General features: G+C 30.0%; 1 protein-coding gene across 1 annotated transcript in view; it reads left to right on the top strand.

Annotated features, from left to right (window-relative positions):
• The window catches only part of LOC129983883 (galectin-6-like), a 43,505-nt gene that overhangs the window by 18,641 nt on the left and 3,014 nt on the right, over window positions 1-21,850 (top strand). Inside the window, exons 3-7 of the mRNA XM_056093569.1 lie at window positions 12,752-12,950; window positions 15,730-15,858; window positions 17,411-17,499; window positions 18,139-18,460; window positions 20,440-20,514. Coding sequence (XP_055949544.1) covers window positions 12,752-12,950; window positions 15,730-15,858; window positions 17,411-17,499; window positions 18,139-18,460; window positions 20,440-20,514 — 814 coding nt within the window. The remainder of the gene's footprint in view (window positions 1-12,751; window positions 12,951-15,729; window positions 15,859-17,410; window positions 17,500-18,138; window positions 18,461-20,439; window positions 20,515-21,850) is intronic.

Raw genomic sequence — 21,850 nt, 5'->3', positions numbered from 1 at the left:
CATAAGGAGCTCAAAATAATGTGCAATGCTGTTAGGATATTATATAGTAAATAAAGTTCTACTCTAGATTTCTTTTTTTTTTAATTTTTTAATGATAATGATTGTACATGTCAATTTTTGTGGCAGGGTATTTTCCCGAGGAAATGACAGGCTTATAAGCATTAGCCACAGTAGCATTATAATACTAATAAAATTACATATGATTTCAAATTTTGGTATTGTCGTAAATATGAACTACAATCTGCGATACATTGCATCCAGATTTTTCTTATTTATGCCGCATCAACAAAAATCACATAAAATTGAAATGTAGAATCCAATATAAAAATTCCTCTTGGCAAGCTGGAACACAAAGGTATATAGATTCCTTTACATCTTAGTTACTATCTGGCAACATAAATTCTTGATGTTAGAAACGGTTAAAATCGGAGCATGAAAATCACTTTTCAACTCCTAACTTCTAAGATATTGCAGTTTTCGAAAAACTTCAAATACAAAAGTTTTTCATCTTAATTAGGCGCTAATTTGGCTAATTGTTTTTGTTTACATTTACGAGAATTTTACATTTGTAACAAATTTCAAGGCAGTTAAAACCCAAATAAAATTACTCTAGCTATCCTGTTTACAAGATGACGTGGGCAAAAGCATTATACGCATATATATAGAATATAATATACTTGTTGAACGGAGAGAGTGGTTTTGTGTTTTAGGGACTATGATCAGTGAAGAACTGAAGAACTTTTCCCGTAGTCTTGTCACAAAAACCATTGCAATAGATAGTCTTCCTCTAGGAATCTGTCTAAACTTTTTACTAAGAATTATATAAACTAATTTTTAAAATGTTAGCGTATTGTGCCATTAGTAGTAAAGTGTTAAAAGTAGGAAAAGGATTTCAATATTGTAATTGGATTAAACAATAAGAAAAACTTTATTGATATTTCCTCTTTATTCACTTCGAACTTTAAATTCTAATTTTAAAAGACAATTTTATAAAAACATCTTCGATACAGAAAACAGATAATTGGTCTGGAGTTCCACTTAAATATTAAAATGTTCGATTTTTATTGCAAAAACCATATTGGCACCCGGCTAAATATTTTAGAAATTTTAAAGCTTTTTCTTATTTTTTCGAGCAGGATCAAACTACATCTATCTATGGAAACAAAATCCTTTTATCATCTTTTAAAATAGAATTTCTTTTTACTGCCGAGTTGATGTCTGGGCAAGATTACGACTGCATGACATTTTTCTTCAAAAAGTACTGTTCTGCATTCGTTTCATTCTCGATTTTCATCTTACAGAGGAAACTTTATAGCTCTCCTGTAAACAAAGATAACAAAATGCGTCAGCACGCAATTTTGCGAGATTTTATACATAAAACTAACGCTGAAATGGATGTTAACCTTTTATTACTACAAGTCACAATTTAGTATTCCAAAAAATGTTTTTTACCAAATTTGTTGCATCAGAGGTATAATAAACAGCAGAATATTTGAAATGAATAGAGAAATTCTTTATCAAAAATGTTAAAAGGAATTTAAAAGTTTGTTTTAATTTCCCCCTTTTTTTTATTGAAAAACTATTAAATGTTTTTCTGTCCTTTTTCATAACTTAATTGTTAAGATTTCTTAATGTTTAATATGATTTTTTTATATATTTTAAATTGAACCAAGTTAAGGTTAAAAGTATTAAAAATATTTTATTCTATATTAAAGAGAATTATTACTGATTTTAATCTTTCATGTTTTGGTGTTAAAAAATTTAATCAGTATATGAAAAAAGTATTTTCAACAAAAACTTAATAAAACTTTCTGCTCTAAAAATGTAGGTATTTTTTATATACTTCAGAGTACATAATTGCATCGAATTTATGCTTCCGTCTTTGGTTTTCCGTCATTATTGCATTCAACGCTGTTTATCTGTTCTTGTAAAAGTATTAAAAGGTTGTATTTCGTAATATTCAGTTATTTAGATATATTTTGCTTCAAGCAATTAAAAAATATATATGAGCAGTTTACTAATTACGTTTCTAGTTACTTTAAACAATCATGGATTCTACGTTCTCTGCTAATGTGGTATCATGGAGAAATTTGGAGAAGTGTTGACTTGGAAATCGTTTTCGACACTTGGTCTTACTATATGGTTCGAAATTAGATGGTTCATCACAATTTTGTTGTCACCAAATAACGTTCGTATTGTTTAGAAACGAAATATTTGCCTAATAAATTAGTGAACAGAAAATTCCGATATAACGATACATTAATATCTAATATGTAATCCACTTCATATTTAAAGGAGTACTTGAAGCAAAGGACAAAATCTGTATTGTGTTAAAAAACGAAACAAAATCTGAAACTGTTATCTTACCATTAAACTGGTATTTTAACTCTTTTCTGACCGATTCCTCCATTTTATTCTGATCGGCACCAGTTCTCGTCACATCTATATTTAAATCCACGCATAATAAGAAATTTTTTCAACCCGTATAGCTTTGAACCTTGCGAAAGTGGTGAAGGTCATCGGATAAAGTAGGTTTCGGTCATAATCATTCCGTGCCATCATCGATTGCTGCCGAAAGGTTTCTTAGGCGCAAGATAGCCCACGCACGTTACAGTGACGTAAACGTGGGTGATGTCACGAAAAAAGAATGTTACTCGTGGTTACACTAATGGTTGGTATTTAATGATGAGCCTTGCGACTTCCCTCTCGTCTCAATAAGTGATTAGATTGTTTTATTAGCGTTCGGGAATTATTTTTAGTAGATGGCTCGTGGCTGTAATTTTGTTATTTCTTTATTTCTTGTTTTATATATATAAATACTTATAAACATGGGGAACATTTTTCACATCAAGTTGCATTTTATTATTGGAACTATGAATACTTTTGTCATTCCTTGAACGTTATTATTATTATTGCAACATTTCCGCCATACTTTTGCAAGCGAATAACTGCCTGTGGGTATAAAACCTCTGAATGCAAGCAAACATTTAATATTTAATGTAAATAATAATAAAAATAAAAATTCATTTACATAAACCTCAGAATTGCAAGAAACATCCAATATTTAATGTAAATAACAAGAATAACCATTTACAAAAACCTCAGAACACAAGAAAACATTTTAATATTTAATGTAAGTAATAAGAATGACAATTCATTTGCAAAGTATGAAAAAAACATAAAAATTGAAGTAAGAATATTTTTAAACGAATAATACTAAATTCCAAGCGATTTTTTGAGATGCTTGGAAATTTATTTAGTTTTGATGAAAGCGTTGCCAGTTAAGGAATAAAAATTCTTCTTCAAATAATAAAAAAAAAAAGTTAGAGAGTGACAATAAATAAATGATGCAATTTCTTAGATCGGGACAAATATATTAATTAAAATGTACAGGTTTTTCTGAACTACAATCTTTTTAACGTATTATAGAAAATGTATATATGTAACTTGTGATACTTCTGCGATGGATGTAGACAAAATAAGTTTTTAAAACTTATTTATAGAAAACATTTGGTATTTTCATAAGAAAAAAAAAATGAAAAAACATCAACTGTATCCTTAACATTTTTAATAACTTTTTTTTAACGATGTATTTATCTACACTGTTTTTAATACGTGACCTTAAAATTTGTTTAATAGAAAGTAGGAAAAATTCTTTAGAGCCTGTTTTTTAAATAAAATTTTAATTACTTTTCATTTTTGTTTTAATAATTGTTTATTTACAAATAACTCGGAACAATTCATTACAGTTCATTCAAAATATATATTCGAAATGTTTTTTCGAATGACGAATCAAAAAGTGGGATTTTCCCACTTAATCCAGATTTATACTTATTTTTGTCTGGTCAATTTACATTAACTCAACATTTATAATTTTTATTTTATTTATGTTTCTTTGAAGTTTCGTTAGCATTTGAAAAAAGTTGGATTTTCCGTATTGCACTTGATTGTTTAGTTGAAAATATCAGTCAAAATATTTCATACTTCAGAGTTCGTTTATTCGTTAATGAAATTAAATAACGACGACAACAACAACAAAACCTGCAATATTTGCAGTTAGTTTTAAGATTATATTAGTCATGAATTTAGAATCTTCTCAAACGGAGCCAACGACATAAACAAAAAGTATGGAAACTCTCAAAGAGGGAAATAAAGAAAGTTTGATAAAAAACGGAAATGCAATTTAAAAAAAAAAAAAAAATCGGAGTGTGTTGCAGTTCTGCATCCCTAATGGACAAGCCACTACCGAAGTTACTCTTCATTTATATCCATAATCTATGCTATATGACAAGAAAAATTTGTGTTTATTTAAAATACTAAAGCAAATTGATTTCAACTGAAAGCGAAATTTGTAGCGAATGATTAAGCAATGTTACGAGTAATATTTGAAAAGAATATAAGATGACATCCTCCATTCAATTCCTTGTATTTTTTTAAAGACAAACCTAGCTTAGAAGATTGCAGTCAACCTTGCAAACGGAACTACGTCCGTGAACTACGCTTTTTATTTATTCAATATTTTTTTCATTCATACTCGGTTAGGCACATTGACAAAAGGTTATAAATATAAATTCAAGGTAAGAAACTAAGGAAACCCTGCGTATTATATTACGTTGCACAATGCCTATGATAAATGGTCTGTGTCATCCTTATTTCTTTTCTTCTTATTTTTGTTTGCTTTTCATTCCGACGCGTGTAACAGCTGTCTCTTCTTTATTGAAAATTTCTGAGAAATGAGATGGCGAATTCAATTGTTCTATTTAAAGTTCATTAATAACGTATGGCATTTGATGATTGTATTTAAAGATTTGCTTTTTTTTCATATTCATTAAAATTTATTTCAACATGCAGAATTTTCTAATGACTTATTTTATTATCGTTTTATTCGATTCTTTAAGTGTAAGCGTCAAGATTATTTACTTTTTAATAAACCTTTATTTTTATAGAAATACAGTATAATGATTATAATTGCAAAAAATTTTTTAAACAGAAGTTTTGTAAAGAATATCAGTTTTATAAAGTTAATTTATAAGTTGTTAGTCTATTGAATATATTCTTGACTATAATTATTCAAAAACTAATAGATCGATTGCATTTTAACAAAGAATTGTTTGTTAAGGTTCGACTGACTGCTGACTCAAAAACGAAATTCGAATGCGAATCATACGAATTTGAAAATGCCCCCATCCTCCAATGGTGAAGCTATGTCATCTACCTTGGTGTTCGAAGGTCATTTTGACCTACACAAGTTCTTGACAGTACGTTAGAAATACAAGATTTCTTGATTGGATGATTATGGATTGGATCAAATGGTGTTAGAACAACCAAGATCACATTTTTATTTTAACCCTTTAAAAGGCAATTTTTTTCTAGTCATAGTATAGTAAAACATTTTTAGGAATGAGACTGGCTTAAGGAAAGTGGTTCATTTAACTTATTAGATAAATTTAATTTAATTTATTGTGTTAATTAATAATTAAGTAACAAATCAAGACACCATTTTGTGTGAGACAAGGAACTGTAGCATTTAAGTTTCTGTCTTATTGAAAAATTTGTCAGAACTTAGCCAATCTACGTAACTTCACCCTAAAATTGATGAATTTGGTGGGAAGCATACTTCCCATTGCCTTACAAAGGGTTAAGAGAGAGCATACAAAGAGAAAGCATTGTTATCGTCGAGAGTTTGACAAATCTCAAAGTTTCAGACGAACGCAATGATTCAAAAATGCTTTGAGCTAGAGAGATGAAATTTGGCATACGGAATATCAAATTTTATACGAAATTCATTGAAAGCTGGTCAATCTATCCGCCTGTCAAGGATATTTGAATTCAATAATTACAAAATGTTAAGAACCAGGTAGCCAAAATTGGTATACAGACTTAGCCTCTAAAACAGAGGTTCCCCAAATTTTTTTCTCGTGGACCACTTTCAAAGTTTTACTATTTTTGGTAGACCCCCTGCTGCTACATTTCTACTGTATTCTCAAAACTCCTAAAAAATATCACCCTAAATTGGAAGTGTTAAGAAGAAAAAAAAAAAGTAGCACATTTTCAGTTTCAAAAAAGTAGGACAGCGCAAGTCGCATATCATCCCTTTGCAGGTCTAAACAAGCATCCGGACGAGCGGGCGCACGGCCTGCACTTTGGAAGTCTCGACATGTGGTGTACACTTGTACTATTATCTATTGTTCTATTTAATTCTGTGTTTGAACCGAGTCTCGAATATTTCTGAGTACCTACCTAGTGAATGTTGCTACCTACCTACGTTGATAGGTAAACCCAAACCAAAATTTTTGTTCTTTATTATGAAAACCAGAAAATTTTTCGTGTACCCCCACTTACAACTTGTGAACCCCTGTTTTCTCTTCACGTCTACGTGGACCCCCGTGTGGTCTTCTATGGACCCCTGGGGGTCCACCTGGACCACTTTGGGAACCTATGATCTAAAATCTAGAGCCGTATCAAGTTTGGCATTAAAATTTTAGAAAGATTTATCTTTTAAGTTACTTTTTCTTGCATATAAATGCAATTATTCATTAACTTGACTACTTAGATAAATTAAATTTAAAGTTTTTAGATCTAAAATGTAGAGTGTGATCGGATTTTGATTCAAATCTGTCAAACAGCTGACTGTCTGTCATCCTGTACTTTTGCTTGCAAATGAAAGCGTAAATGTAAATGAATGGAATTGGTATTTGATCTTGTGATTGCAATCGTAATAGTTCTATATTAGATTTTGATTTCAATCGTTTAGAAAAAAAAGCTTATTCGATTTTCTGGTATTTGTGTACTAACCACATTCCAGTGATTCATACCAAAAATCTCATTTGTGTGTCTATTGTTCATCAATGATATACAAATACACAAATGCCGGTTTTCTTTAATATATTACAGAGCACACAATGTTCATGTATGAGATTTTGAAAATAAGTCTGAACGGTCGTTGCATTCACGGGGTTATCCAAGGTCATCAATTTTATACAGAGAAAAGGGAACAAAACCTGTATTAGGGCTTATGCGAGAAAGTTTCAGGGGAAACCACTGAAGCTAGTTTTAGTTACGAGTTGAATGACTAAAAATTGCCCATGGTTGTCAAAACTAAATTTATAGTGAATTTTCATTCAAAGATGCCAATCATTTCAAATCATATACATATGTAAGCATTATTTTATGTGAAGCAGGATGCAGTTTTGAAGACAGTGAAGAGACTTTAAAAAGATATAAATTCTTTTTAAACCATCGGGAAAGCATAATTATTTACAAGCAAAGACGCGGATAAGACGTCCGCCACAGCGCAGTACAAAAGCCGAAGTGGGAAAGAAGGGTCGAAATAGATTATCCCCCGCCTTATATAACCTTAGATTTTGATAGGGAAAATATTTCTCCACAGTGCTAATATATTAATAAGATTCTGATAGGGATTTCGGACGCATGTCAATCACATGTAAGGGAAACACAGGGATCTTTTAAGAAAGAATGTGCTTACTGGACATTTTTTACCCCTTCACGCCGAGCGTGTGAAAGTATCGACGTTTAGCCGATTCAGCAGTTTTATAAAGCTTCTCTTGAATTAATTAAGTAGAGAAAGTGGAATTGGATCACGAAATAAGAGAATAATTTAGAATGAAGTTATTATGGGTTAAATTAAGATTAAAAATCTTGAAAATTAATTAAATTGAAATTAGAGTTAAAATATCATTATATATATATATATATATATATATATATATATATTGTTGTTTTAATATAAAACAGTGTGTGAATATAATAGTTGGATTGGACTTCCAAAAATAAGACTATAATAAAAACTATGAGAAGGCAGAATTACTCGTTGTTAGCCGATGCACTGCAATTAAAAATATAAGCATTAGTGCCATTCTTTAAAAGTGCCATAAAAATTACCTTAATAAAAGAATTAATGATCTTTTAATAAAATCTTAGATGTTAAAATAATCTTGAAAGTCTAATCCAAAATATCGTAATATAGTATGTTTTAAGCTTGGAATTCGTATCTTTTTGTCTTAAAGTTTTCCTACTTGTCACATTATTACACGTAATAATACGACGGCACGCGCAGATAACTTATTATTTATTACACAACGTGCGTGATTATAAATCTAATTTTTAAAATAATAAGAAATATTAAAATGTGAAATATACTTGAAAATATTTTTAATGTCTGAAAATTTGAGAAAAAATTGTGCAAAAGAAAAATTGGTATAATTGAAATAATAATAATTTTAAAGCTGCGAAGAAAGCTTTTTGTGTAGCTACATGATTCGAAGTTATTGAAGAAAAATGTTAACATTTTGATGATTTTTTTAAATTAAAGATCTTATAACGGTTTTAAAAACTCCTTATTTAGTAGACACCGGAACGTAAATTTGAAGGAAAAAGTTGCAGCTGAATAAAGTCTCCGTCATCTGGAGTAAAATCATCACCAATCACAGTTTAGTATCGCAAGATCCAATCTTAAATTGCCCTAGCGTTCTTTCTAAAATACAGTTAACTGTAACTCTACCTTTAAGCTCACCCGTAATACTATTTAGCATCACAGCATGTTTGTATTACTAAATATGACCATTTTTAGCTGTTTCTCATTAGAATGTCCAAATAATTGGCTTTTTAATGGGACAGAAAAGCTAAATGCATTTTCCAAATTATGTTTTAACGAAAAAAAAAAATTGAAGTAACAAGTAATGATGTAATCTTTATTGATCTCATCATATCTGATCCGATCAAAATCATTTAAAATTTTCACGAAACTGACAGTTGACCTATGGTTACTAAATTTATCTCATAGTACATTTTACTACTTATGTAATAGATAGCCATTACGAATTTCGCAATTTTAACTATTTTTAACTAATATCTAACTGAAAGGTTAAAATTTTTTTAATGAATTAATATTTTCAGAGCTTATGATCGCACTTTTTTTTACACTGCTTTCATATTAAAAAAATAACTATTTTAGCGAAGCCAGTTTTATTTATGTATAATTTTTCCCTAACTTTAATAGTTTTATAATTTTTTTTTTTTTTTTGTAAATTTTGCAACAATATTTTTTCATTTTTTATTACTTTGTTTATACTATTTTCTCCCTTGCGACTTATTAATTACATTTTTAAGTTCAAATTATAACATAAAAACACTTATATAGTGTCTATAATTAACACTATACCGCCCGGTGACGTCACGTTGGTGTCGTCAAAACGGTCGGGCAAATGCAGATGACACCACATTTGTGCCACGCGAATTTTTAATTATTTACTGTTAATTATTATTTATATTTGAATATTTTATTATTTTAATTATTTCATGAAAATTATGATCTGAAAACCTCCAAAAACAGCCAGAGATAGAAGTATTACCAGCGGTAAACAAATTCCGATCAGCGGTAAACAAATTATTCCGATAATAAGTATATATTATTAAGCATTAAGAATAAATAGTATTAAGAATAAATTTTTTTTAAACATAGAAACAGCTGACTAAAGCTTAAAACGCAATCATCCTACGATGTTTGAGACTAGATTCGAATCGACGTGTTTTTTAAAATTTAAATTCGAATTCCGTGTTGGTGTCATTAATTTGGTCTCAAAATTATGCTAATCGAAAGCGATTGCCCTCATAAATATGACTCGCAGATGCTGAGAACACAAACTAAACATATGCTTTTTGCCGCGAAAGATCGGATAGTGCGGTTGAGTAGGAACTATTTTTAGCGCAAAATGTGTTTCTCATTTAAAAAAGTATTTGCTCTATACCTTCATCCTCTTTCGCCTTTCTTTTTTTTGAAAATTTAATTTCATAGAAATTCTCAAAATTCACACAGAAGTGTTTGTCATTGCAGTTAACTACAAAAAAATATTTGTTATGTCCATTTAATGCACAGTGAAAGTTAAACCAACTAAATCTTGAGTTTGATAAAGTTATTAAGAAATAATTTAAAATAACAAAATCTTTATTTAAAATAATGTAATGACATTTTTTGGAATCCAGAATTTTTTTTTCTGGAAGAAACCGATATAATTAGATGTTTTTTAGTTGTTGTAATTCAACCGCATATTAAATGGTAAACAATTTTGTTCTGTTTGAAGTTTTCAAATAACACTGAAACATAACTGTTTTGTTCGATATTCTCTGGCGCCATCTAGTGATTATTAATAAAGCAATTCCTCTCTAAATTGATAAGATATAAAAAAGAAATAATAAAAATTTTTGTATTAACCAAAAAAAATTGTAAATTTTGTAAAACTTCAATAAATTTATAAATAAAAAGCTTTGCAATTTTAATGTTTTTCAAAAAGATCTGTAACAATTTCTGTTTTATTTTATTCGGATCTTTTTTAAAAAAATGCTTTTAAGCCTTTTCTGCTTAAATAAATTAAGATTAGAGTAAGATTAGAAAATCCGTGCTTCCTTTTCTTTTGGACAAGTCTTACCTCAAATTAAATTTTTTCACTAATAGTCAAAACAAATTTTTAATTTAATTTCTGTCAAGAATATATGTTTCTTATTAATTGATGTGAAAATGAGCGCTGTAAGAAGCTTTCATAAAGTCACGAAATAATTTTTCTTAAGATTAGATTTAGTGCTTAAATATTAATTAGTAATTTAACTTTGGAGATAATTACTTTTTCATTTATTTCCTATGATTATGGAATACGTGCCTAATAACACACGCATGAATATTATACACAATTTTCTGATTTGAAATCAAATGTTAGCGAGTCAGAGTACAGAATTTTACTTATAAATGTTAACAAGGTTTAAAAAAAAAAACGTACGAAGATTCATATATGAAACCACAACCATAAAATAACTTCCCTTGTTTGGATATCTCTGTAGCTGAAAGTAATGAATGGAATGGAATGGAATTGCATTTCATATATAAACAATGATCAAACAACAAAAACATTAAAAAATGATACCGCAGAAAAACTTAACAATTAAAGCCACCATAGGGGAGATTTCGCTAATGGAACACAAACGGATTAATTACAGTGAACTCACGGAAAATAGATTATGCATTATTGTATTACTCGTCAAATGATAATGATGCGCATGCAAAAATGAATGGCTTAAAGTATGAAAACTGGAGAAAATAATCTTTTATTAATCAAAACGTTAGGGTCCCATGGCTCTTGCGCAATCTTTTTAGTGTTTTGACATTTCTTGTTCGCAAAATTTATCTCCCTATGTCTTCGATAGTGCGCATGTGAAATTTGGTTTCGTTTTTGTTGTTAAATATGCCTCTAAATATTGAATTAGTATTCATGTTTGATAATTCATGATACGATTTATTATTTAATCGTATTTATTATTTAAACTGACCAAAAATTATCCAAAGCCTTTGTGACAATTTTGAATAATTTATAAAAACTATTTAAGTAAAATAAAAGTACACAAAACTAAAGAAAAAAAATTGAAAAAAAAGGCATTAATTTATTCTTAGAAGCAGAAAAGCGATTTGCAGTATTTTTATCTTTTAATATTCAAAATATTATGTAGTGTTTTTACAGAATTAAAGTAATTAAATGACATTACAGAAATGCAGTCTCATTCCTTTTTGACATCATTAGGAGTTCGGCTTTATTACTAGAATTTCTTCGGTCCGTAGTGGCCCACATAAATTTAGATCTTACTTATTTGGCTTCTGTTTTGCTTTCGGATCATCGTACTTAACATATTGGCATTAAAAATAAACCCTGCTCCAACCCGTCAGTAAGGCACACGGGAAAATTTTAATGGCCGAATCACGCCAGCATAGGCGGGAACTAAGCTTGAATCAAAAGGGTCATCACCTGCCAAAATACAATCCTTCCGAAGGAGACACGTCTCATCATTGCTAAGGGGTCGCTACTCTACACCATTTCTGAATCCACCAGGGCAGCGAGAACCAACCATCATACCGGAAGCTTCTCATCTCCATATTTGAGGTGTCCTTACTGGGGGATAATACATTGGCGTAGAAAAACGAGAGTTTTTGATTTTACCCCTTCATTTAACTCTTGCTCTCTTTTGAAGCAAAGTATTTTATGAAATTATATTTATTTGCAATTTGTTTTTATATATGGATGGATGTCTTGTAATTTTTAAAGACTTGTAAGAATAAATCGCTCATAATTCTGAAGTTGAAACGGGGGGGGGAGGACCTGTGAAAAAGTTGGTAATCATGACATTACTATCTATTTAATGTTTTAATCAATTTATGAACAAATAATATTAATGTCAACCCCTGAGATACTAATTTTTTTTTCTTTAGTAAAATAGTATGTCAATAACTACCTATAGTAGTGAATAACTATTTATTGAAGATGGAAAATTCAACACTATCAACACCCAACCTCAGCTAACTCATTGGCTATTGTTAGCAAACAAGAGGGTTTTTAACTTTCTTTAGTAGTGGGATCTCATTTGAAATCAAAGCCATAGCTATGCGTTTCTATACTAAGGTAAAATAATACTGATGCGCAAATAAGCATAATCAAGGTCCTGTTCGATTTTAATTTGAAATTAAAATTATTGACGTTAATTGCAGAATTTTGCTTATAATGGTTTGTTTATCAAAGTTTGAAAACTGTCGAAAGCAGTGAGTATGTTATCTAAAATTATCATAAAAGTGATGCTAGTAACATGGAAATACGCTGTTTTATTCGAAAATTTAGTCAAAATTGTCCAATGTGGATATATTTATACAGAATCCACATTTGTGCATTTTCATCTAACATAAATACTTCTTTCCCAGGTTCGCCATCAATTTGAAAAATGCCGAAACCGACGCCAACAACTACTTCCATTTCAATCCCCGCTTCGACGAGGGATGCGTTGTCCGTAATAGTCGCCTGGACGAGGCCTGGGGAGATGAAGAGAGGGAAGGAGACATGCCCTTCGCTCCAGGACAACCTTTCTTGATCACCATCATTCCTACTGTAGACTGCTACGAAGTACGATTTATTTTCCATTATCGTTTGTTGGTTTGATTTTCCATCACTTGAAAATAAATTATTTGTTGACATTTTGAATTTCTCTATTAAAAAAGAGGGGTGGAGTGAAATTTACTTTGTTAAATGCAATCATCGCCTCCATTCATTTTTCCTCGCACCCCTATTTTGTCGAATTAAACCTATTTCTAAGGCATATTCAAAAGCCCAGAAGGTTGTAGAATCCGTTGACGAACAATATTAGACTGGCACTCGTATGCTAGTGCCATCTGTTAGCAACAAAATTACAAATTAGTTGTAATTATAAGTAGCATCGATATTACGGAAGGGTTACATGGGTGATAGAAGATGAGGATATGATTTCTAAATATTTTTAACATAATAGTTTATAGTCTGACGTATTGATTATACATTGAGTGAGAATTGTGACAGAATAAAAAAAAATCGTTTAACATTGACAAACCAACGGATATAGATCTAACAAATTTCGTCAGATGTTACTTCTTGGATAGTCAGTATTTACTAAGGAAGGGCTTCGAAATATTAATTATTTTTTAATTATCAACTGCAATTCTAACGTTTCTCCTTTAAAGTTTCGTATCACATTATTGCAAACAAAAGTTATAAGTCATATTTTTTTTTAATGGAATATTTTTCGATACTAGTTGTTGTCGTACAATTATATTTTCTACTTATAATAAATATTTGGTTTTCTGTATTTTTTTATTCTTTTAGTTATTGTGAGTTTAATCCCTCACATTCAGACATCTATAATAAAGTTAACCAGCGGCATTTGTAACGCTGGATAGTTTTAAAATATCCCTTTCTTTTTTGATCTGCGTCAATATCGGACGTCCAGTTTCTTGGCCTCAAGCTTCTTTTTATCCGTATATGCTAATAAAGCTATAAAAGCTTAAGCTATGCGAATAAAGCTAAGCATGAATAAAAATTAGAGAAGGATCTGTAAATTCGCATTATATTTGCATCATTTTATGCTTGATTAACAAAGATTAATGAATTGAATTCGGTAATTTTTATTTCATATCAGCATAAATATATTATATTCTCCCTTCATGAACTTCTTGGAGTTATTGTTGTTTTCTTTCAATATCTTTTTATTAGATAATTGACATTGCTCTTTTTGTGATAGTAGGTCACTGTTTGTTTTGATCCGTTTTTAGTGATAAATTTTGATTTAAATGTTCGCGGAATTTTTAATTTATACAAATCTAGGCCTTTAGTTTTAATGTTACTAAATATTTGCATCTTAATTACATTGCAAATTTATTTTTAGAACATTTCCAGTGTGCTTGAAGTTTTTATCTAACAATTTTCGATAGTTAATCTGTGAAATATAGATCTAAGATATTAACAGGATAACAACCCGTCTAGACAGCACATCTAGTTAAATATATTTTTTGTTATTAATTAAGAATAAATTTTAAAAACGTCAGGATGAAGGAATACAGCATAAATTATTATCTTGCTATAATGTTTTGGAATTAAGATTTGAATTTCATTTCAGATTTATTTCCAAGCTTCAATATTTTTTTAAAAATAATAATTTCCATATATAATTTACAAACATGTTTAATTCCTATAAATTTCTTATTAATATTTTTTGTTTGTGCTCATTTCAAGAAATAAAGTAATTAACTTTTGTAATAATTACCTGTTGATAACTTTTTTTTTCATTCTGATATTATGAAATTCAATGCAATATAAAGAGACGTTAAAGAAAATAATATTATAATTTTCATTTGCAATAATATTAAAACCGCTTCATTCGATTTAGTCTTTAAAGAAATTTCTATGATATTCAAAAACAATCAAAGTAGGATATAGTAGGTAGGGTATTGGTATATTGATAGTAGTATATTGATTGTCAAAGTAAGTATATTGATTGTCTTCGGCAGCGATTATTAAATTCAAAATATGCAGAAAGCCCAGAATGACCAATTATTGGTAAATAACATACTTGTGCGCTTTAAGATGTAATATCTTCAATAAACTGAGAAAATGTTCATTTTTAAAATAGATTGATTACACAAAACATGGATGTATTTTAAACAAGTTCATTTCTAAACAAGTATAAATGAATTGTTAAATACATTAAGGCCATATTTAAAACTATTTTACTGAGCGTAATGATTCGTGGCATTGTTTTCTCATGATGTTAATTCCAATTGCCACTTTCTCTGGCTCTTGCTAAGAAAATCGTTAACTGAATTCGCTTGTATAATTTTGCTAGAGGAAAAAATACTTCAATTGATATTTTCCATTTTTTAATAAAGTTTTTAAAATAACTTTAATGGAAATATTTTTCCTTTTATTAGATGTCTAATTTTACTACATGCACATAATTATTTATTTTAATTATTAATTATTGGTTCCGTAGATCCATGAAATATTTATTTTTACTGTAATCATTTCATTATTTGTTTCTAAATCTATGAAATATTTATTTTTACTGTAATCGCTTCATTATTTGTTTCTAAATCTATGAAATATTTATTTTTACTGTAACCGCTTCATTATTTGTTTCTAAATCTATGAAATATTTATTTTTACTGCAATCGCTTCATTATTTGTTTCTAAATCTGTGAAATATTTATTTTTACTGTAATCACTTCATTACTTGTTTCTAGATCTATTAAATATTTAATTAAACTTCATACACATAGTTAGCTTTTTTTAAAAAAAATATATCAATGAAATGTTTAATTTTACAGCACCCATTTGCTGGTTATTCTTACGTTTTCCCCTCTGAATTTGTTTTTAGGTTGAAGTAAACGGATCGCCGTTCATCAAATACGGCCATAGAGAAGGAATGCCTTTGTGCGATGTGACGCATATTGCCATGTGGGGAGATGTCACTATCTATGGCATCCATGTGCCTCTCAGATCTCTGGTAAATTACCATTTAACTTATATTTTTGATTTCTGACTTGATATAACGTTAAATCTATTTTCATGTGATGAGAAGCGTATATTTTTAATTCCAAAACATTATAGTAATAGAATTTTTGTAATGTTCACTGTTCAACATAGAATCGTCATCAGTTAACTCCCGCAGAATTTCTTTTAACTATGCTGGCTTCGAATTCAAATGATTCGAAATATGTTTTCATCAAAAAAATTCGCCGTGTATGGGATTTTAATCCACATTAATTCGTCGTATATCAAACGCGTTTTTGCTATTGGAGATGGGTTTGGTGACTGCTCTCGCTAAAATGCTTGAAGATTCAAAATTATGAAGTTCATTCCAAATGAGGGTATTTCTTTGTCTCAAGGGAGGTATTTCTTTGTGCCAAGGGGGGGGGGTATTTCTTCGTTTAAATGGAGGAACTTCTCTGAAATGGGACGTTAATTAAAACAAAATTTGATCTCTAATGAACTCTTTTGGAGATACTGTTTAGCGATTTATCAATATAAAAAAAATCGAGTATCAACCTGAAAATATTATTTTTATATTTTATATAAAAAAAATTGTTGATTTTTTTTTGTCATTGTCGGTTAACTTAGAGGCGGCTTTTCAGTTCAGAAATGGAGAATTCTACAATACAGGAACAATAACAAAATTCTCTAAAGGATGAAACAGAAATGCTTAATTCTGAGTTGACCAATCTTTTGTGATAATCTCTTATTTGAATTGAATTTAAAAAAACTCCCAACGTATCTTTTTCCGGTGAATGATTTCTAGAAAAAAATAATAAATAAATAGTACATTAAAGCACATGTAACCCTGTCAAGAAAGTACGGATGTATACCCGAAATCATAAAACGGCGAACGAGAGAAAGCGAGGGCCAATAAATATGATAGCAGTTGGCCGAGCGCCAAATCGGAGCTACAAAACTTTTGGCAGGCCACCGCTAAATTAAAAGGAAAGAGGAAACGATTCCTGCTTTCTAGCCTGCTACATAACGATGAACGAATTCTGATGCGCACCAATATGCTCTGGAAAGCAATCTCATTTTTATTATTCTTTGGTCTTATTATTTTATTCACAGAATAACGTTTTCTAAATACTCTTGGTAAAATCAATTAATTAGCTTAAAAATTGAATGAGAAAACGAAAATTATTATTTTTTCTTTAAGTTAAGAATTTGAAAATTTACCCTTATTACATTGTTGTTACTTGTTTGTTATCCATAAAACGTATGCCTAGAAAGTTGTTTTTCTGTTGAAAAACTATAGTTGCCAAAGCGTATACATTACTACACAATAAAATAGTGTTTAGCATGCACTTTGCTGTTAGCGTTAGGTTATGTTGATATGATATAGGAATGGTAGCGGATAAAACAAATATTTGATACTTGTGCCATTTCTTGTGAGTGTTAAAAAGAATTGTAGGATCACAAAAAATTTGATTAAAAATAAAGGTACAGTTTAGTAAAAGAATCGACTTTATCTTGCTTTATGAGTTTTCCAATTTTTTTTATAATACTTTTGTGTTTTCCAGCCTATTCCACTGGCTCTTCGCATTCCTAAACACACATTTTACGGTGATATGCTGATCCTTACTGGCACAGTCGCTGGAGGGGCTGACAGGTAAATATCAGTTTTTTGTTTTGAAACATTTAATTTGTAATTTTAGTTGGTGTAATTTCAGACGTCAGTACCAAACATACTAACGGAACTATTATTGTTTTTTGTATTAAGATTTCAAAAAAGTCTCATGATTTAAGGAAATAAATAATTACTTTATAATTCATATTACCACCAGGACTTTAATATAATTTTTTGTCAGTAAAATTAAAAAAAAAATTCATGTATAAGTATTAAAAATATATTTAAAAGACTAAAAAATTGCTTTTTATAGTGTTCTTTTGAATGTGCCCTTAAAAATCAAATTACTTATTATTAGAATAAGAATTGAATTGATATTGGCTTTATACTCCCTTTTGTAACCGTTTTATCAACTTCTAAATCCAAAAATTGCTCTAATATGCGATATTTTCTCCATAAGGGATTGTTCCTCGGCTTTTGTACTTAAATATATCTATACGAAAAAAAGTAAACGCCGTAAAAGAAAAAAAAGAACGGGCATTTGAAATACCACCATACCACCAAGAAAATGGACCGTTGGTGACATTATCACCTATAAAGATATACACCAATGGGACACTTGTATAGATGAGATACATGCTGTTTCCAATTTCGTACCTAAATAAACCTTTACTTTTTAAGGTTCCATGTCAACTTCCAGTGTGGTGCTGGAGAAGATGCTGATATCATGTACCACTTCAACCCCCGATTCCCTGAAAACCAACTTGTTTGCAACAATCGCTGTGCCGACTCTTGGGGAGAAGAACAAACGATCGACGGCTTGCCCGTTGCTCCTGGTGACCGTGTCGTCGTCTGCATCGTTGCTGCTAAAGAAGGTTTTATTCCTTTCCTCAACGGAAATCCTTTGCCGACTTTCCCACACCGACTGGATGTCTGCGGTGCATGTTCCATAGTCGTCGATGGCGACATCAGTCTTGAATCTGTGACTGTAGATTGCCCACCCGTAAGTTTTAAGATTGATTTTTTTTGGTCCTATCATTTCTTGTACTATCGTTTCAATATGTTTTTTTAATTGGTACTCGGTATTCTGTTGTGAGTCTTCATGTTGTGGTGAATTTTAATACCTGTGTGATTTTTATAATTTTAACAAATGGATTGCCATGGTATTTGTCTGTCGTTCTATTATTTAAATCCATCTATCTTACTAGATAATCTCCTTTTTCTACCGTAATTAAGCAAATAAAGGTCGTCTAATTAGATAGATGGTCCGAATACCGAGCGCAAATCGTGGCAGCGCACGTGTTAAAGACATGCATTGGAAGACTTCCCTTTTAACACAAAATGCTGCACAACATTGTTACGATATCTCCCCCGCATTCAGACTATCGAATAACATCCTGCTAATATCAGACAATATCTTGTCTTATTCCAATTACGATTTCCTCAGACATTTGGTTTGATATGCTAATTACGATTTCTGCCATAAATTTGGAGTCAAAAATCTGGAATAAGCATGTAGCTATAACAAAAATTACAATATGCATGTCAATCTCGTCGATTTCGATCCATGTAATTTGAAACTCAAGGCTGTGTTCTCTTCTCTGTAAAAGTATGAAATGTCCGACAATAATATCATCACGATATGTTCACGATACTGTTCGGTATTCTCAATAGCGAACAACATCCTGGAGATACCATAATATCTTGCGCTAATGGGAGAAGCACTATTTTATGTTAATGTTTATTGTAATGAGATAAGTTTCGAAATTCTCATTATTACAGATTATTATTGCAAATTATTACTCATTATCCCTAATTACAGATGTGATTATCATCCTAATATTCTTTGATTCCGTAACAAAAAAATTTTATATCTCATAATCTATATTTTTCCTGATGAAAATTTTTAGCTCCAATCGTTGTTGATATTACAATTACTGGTTAAGGGAAAAGCCATTTCGGCATCAGAATGTATAGATGATCATATTGAATTTTCATTTGCTACTGAAAAAAAAAAGAAAAGAAAATAGAGACCCGAGAATTGTAGTAACAAAGCCTGACCGCCTCCCCCCCCCTCCAAAAAAAGCAATCAATTTTTAATGTTCTGGAAAATTATACAGGGAAGTAGTTTTTAAACTTTCATAGGTGGAAACAATATTGCGAACTATACATTTCTAAAAAGTTCATTTTATTTCTTCAAATATTTCCTTTTTAAAAGTATGTCGGATTTGCATAAATCTGACGGCTTCCCCCTCCCCTCCGAATTTGTTGATAGTAGTTTTGCGGATTTTTGGAATGGTACGCCAGTCACCTCTTTGTTTATATTTGAGAATTAGAATTCTAATATTATTTTGATCTCAGTGAAGATTGGCAGTTTATCTGGAAGCTTTTAAAGACTTAGGGTTTGTAATTTGTCAGATTGTTTAGCCGATATATTTCATGTACATCCTTTTTAAATCTTTATTTATTACTCCTTCCTGAATTTCTCTTTTAATAATGAAATATGAATTTATTATAGATATTTTTTTATTCAGTTCCTGTAATATTGCATGCTGTAAATCTAGTTTTTTTAAATTAAATTTTTACAATCTTAAAAGTTTTTTTTACGAGTTTTTTAGTAAATGCTTTAGAAATGTTTCTCGAATTTGAAATCTTGATTGTCATGGTAAACTTCCTGAGAAATTCTGCCTGTTAAGAAATTCTCATTGTAAACTCATACTCAGTGTAAAAGTTATTTGTGGCAACCTCTATTTTTAAGTAAGACAATGCACAGCTGAATTGCGTATATATCCAGAACAATTTTAAATCTAAATAAAACCATTGTTTACTTATTTTTTAACATATAGTTCAAAAATGGAAATTATTACTTATTACTCCAATACATGTACAAATTTATACAAATGTTGTAACTTTATTATGAAATAGAAAACGCAAGTTTCTGAAATTTAATGTTTAGTAAAAACTTTTCGTATTTCCTTACAGGTCCGCCTGCCTGCACAGATTCCTGACATCGATATCGACGCTTTCGATGATAAAACCGTCCAGGCTCTGCGAGCTGTAAGTATCCATTTGATCACGATTCACCGTTCATTGAAATTTTATTGCAGAAGTAAAATGGTAGCATTAAGATTCGTTTATCAAGTAATAAGTTTCATTTTTTTTTTTTTTTTTTTACATCGTAAACATTTGCTGTTCTGAGCATAAACGATTTCTCTGTACCGAAATTGAAAGTGGTTTTATCTATAAAGAAAAGTTTCGCTTTGATAATTGAGGTCAAGGGAATATTGTATAATTCCTTTTTTAGGATTCTTGTAAATTAATGAAGTTTTAAATTATACAGTATTGTAATTTTTAATTTTGAATATCAAGAAAAAATATAAATAATTTATAGAGTGAGTTTTTTTACAACCAGTGTGCGTATTGTTGTAAAATTTTCCCGGTGGTGTATGACGAGAATTCCAACAAACCCGGTAACATAGAAAGATGCATTATTTATTCCCCAAGAAAACACAAACAGAAGGTAGCAAACTACAGTAGAATCATAATGACAGAACTTACAGAAATCAACTATAAATCAACTATATACCAAAAGCAAATTCCTAATTAAATAACAACACAGCATGATAGTGCACAGATTGCAGCTAGGGAGCTCGTTTTGCGATCATAATAATAAGAGAGAATTCACTGGATTCGACTCACTGTTACTCTCTCATGTTTTTATAGTCTTCGTGACGAATTTTTTTGAAATATTTATCGAATCTCGAGTTCTGATTGAGGTATTGCCAAAATTTTAGTATTTTCTAGAACCCTCGTTTTTTTCGCCACGTTTGGGATTCGTTGATCTTATGTCCATTCAACATCCATTTAAATATCTGCAAAACTCTTTTCACTGTCCTGTTAGCTATGCAGGGAAGCAATATTAGAGAGACTCAATAATGTAGAGAATTTTTACGTTTTAAAGACTGGAAATTAAAACGGCAATACAAAACATATTTTATAAATTTCAGCCAATAATGTCGGGGGGGGGGGGGTTATGTTTTTTTAAAAAACAAATACATTTCGAGTCTTTTTGCTGTATAATCGATAACTAATGATTAAAAACTACTTTGTACACGTACGGTAATATTATTTACAATAAATGTTGTAACAAATTTAACGCTTCTAAATCCGATTTTTATGCGTTTCTTATTATAAAAATGTAATTTAAGTGGCAGCTTTTTTTTTTTAATCTTTCAAAAGAGGACGGAAACAACCAATAATACTTTCAGATACTGTGGAACTTGACTAACTCGAATTTTTCTCTGAACACTTGAATTTTCTATTTTACTTATTAACAGAATTTACTTTATTTAATTCGAATTGTTGGATAGTTCGCATTTCTGTTCCGTCAGCT

Source organism: Argiope bruennichi, chromosome 9, assembly GCF_947563725.1.
Source record: "Argiope bruennichi chromosome 9, qqArgBrue1.1, whole genome shotgun sequence".
NCBI classification, from domain to species: Eukaryota; Metazoa; Arthropoda; class Arachnida; order Araneae; family Araneidae; genus Argiope; species Argiope bruennichi.
This window is presented reverse-complemented; position numbering and strand designations above follow the sequence as displayed.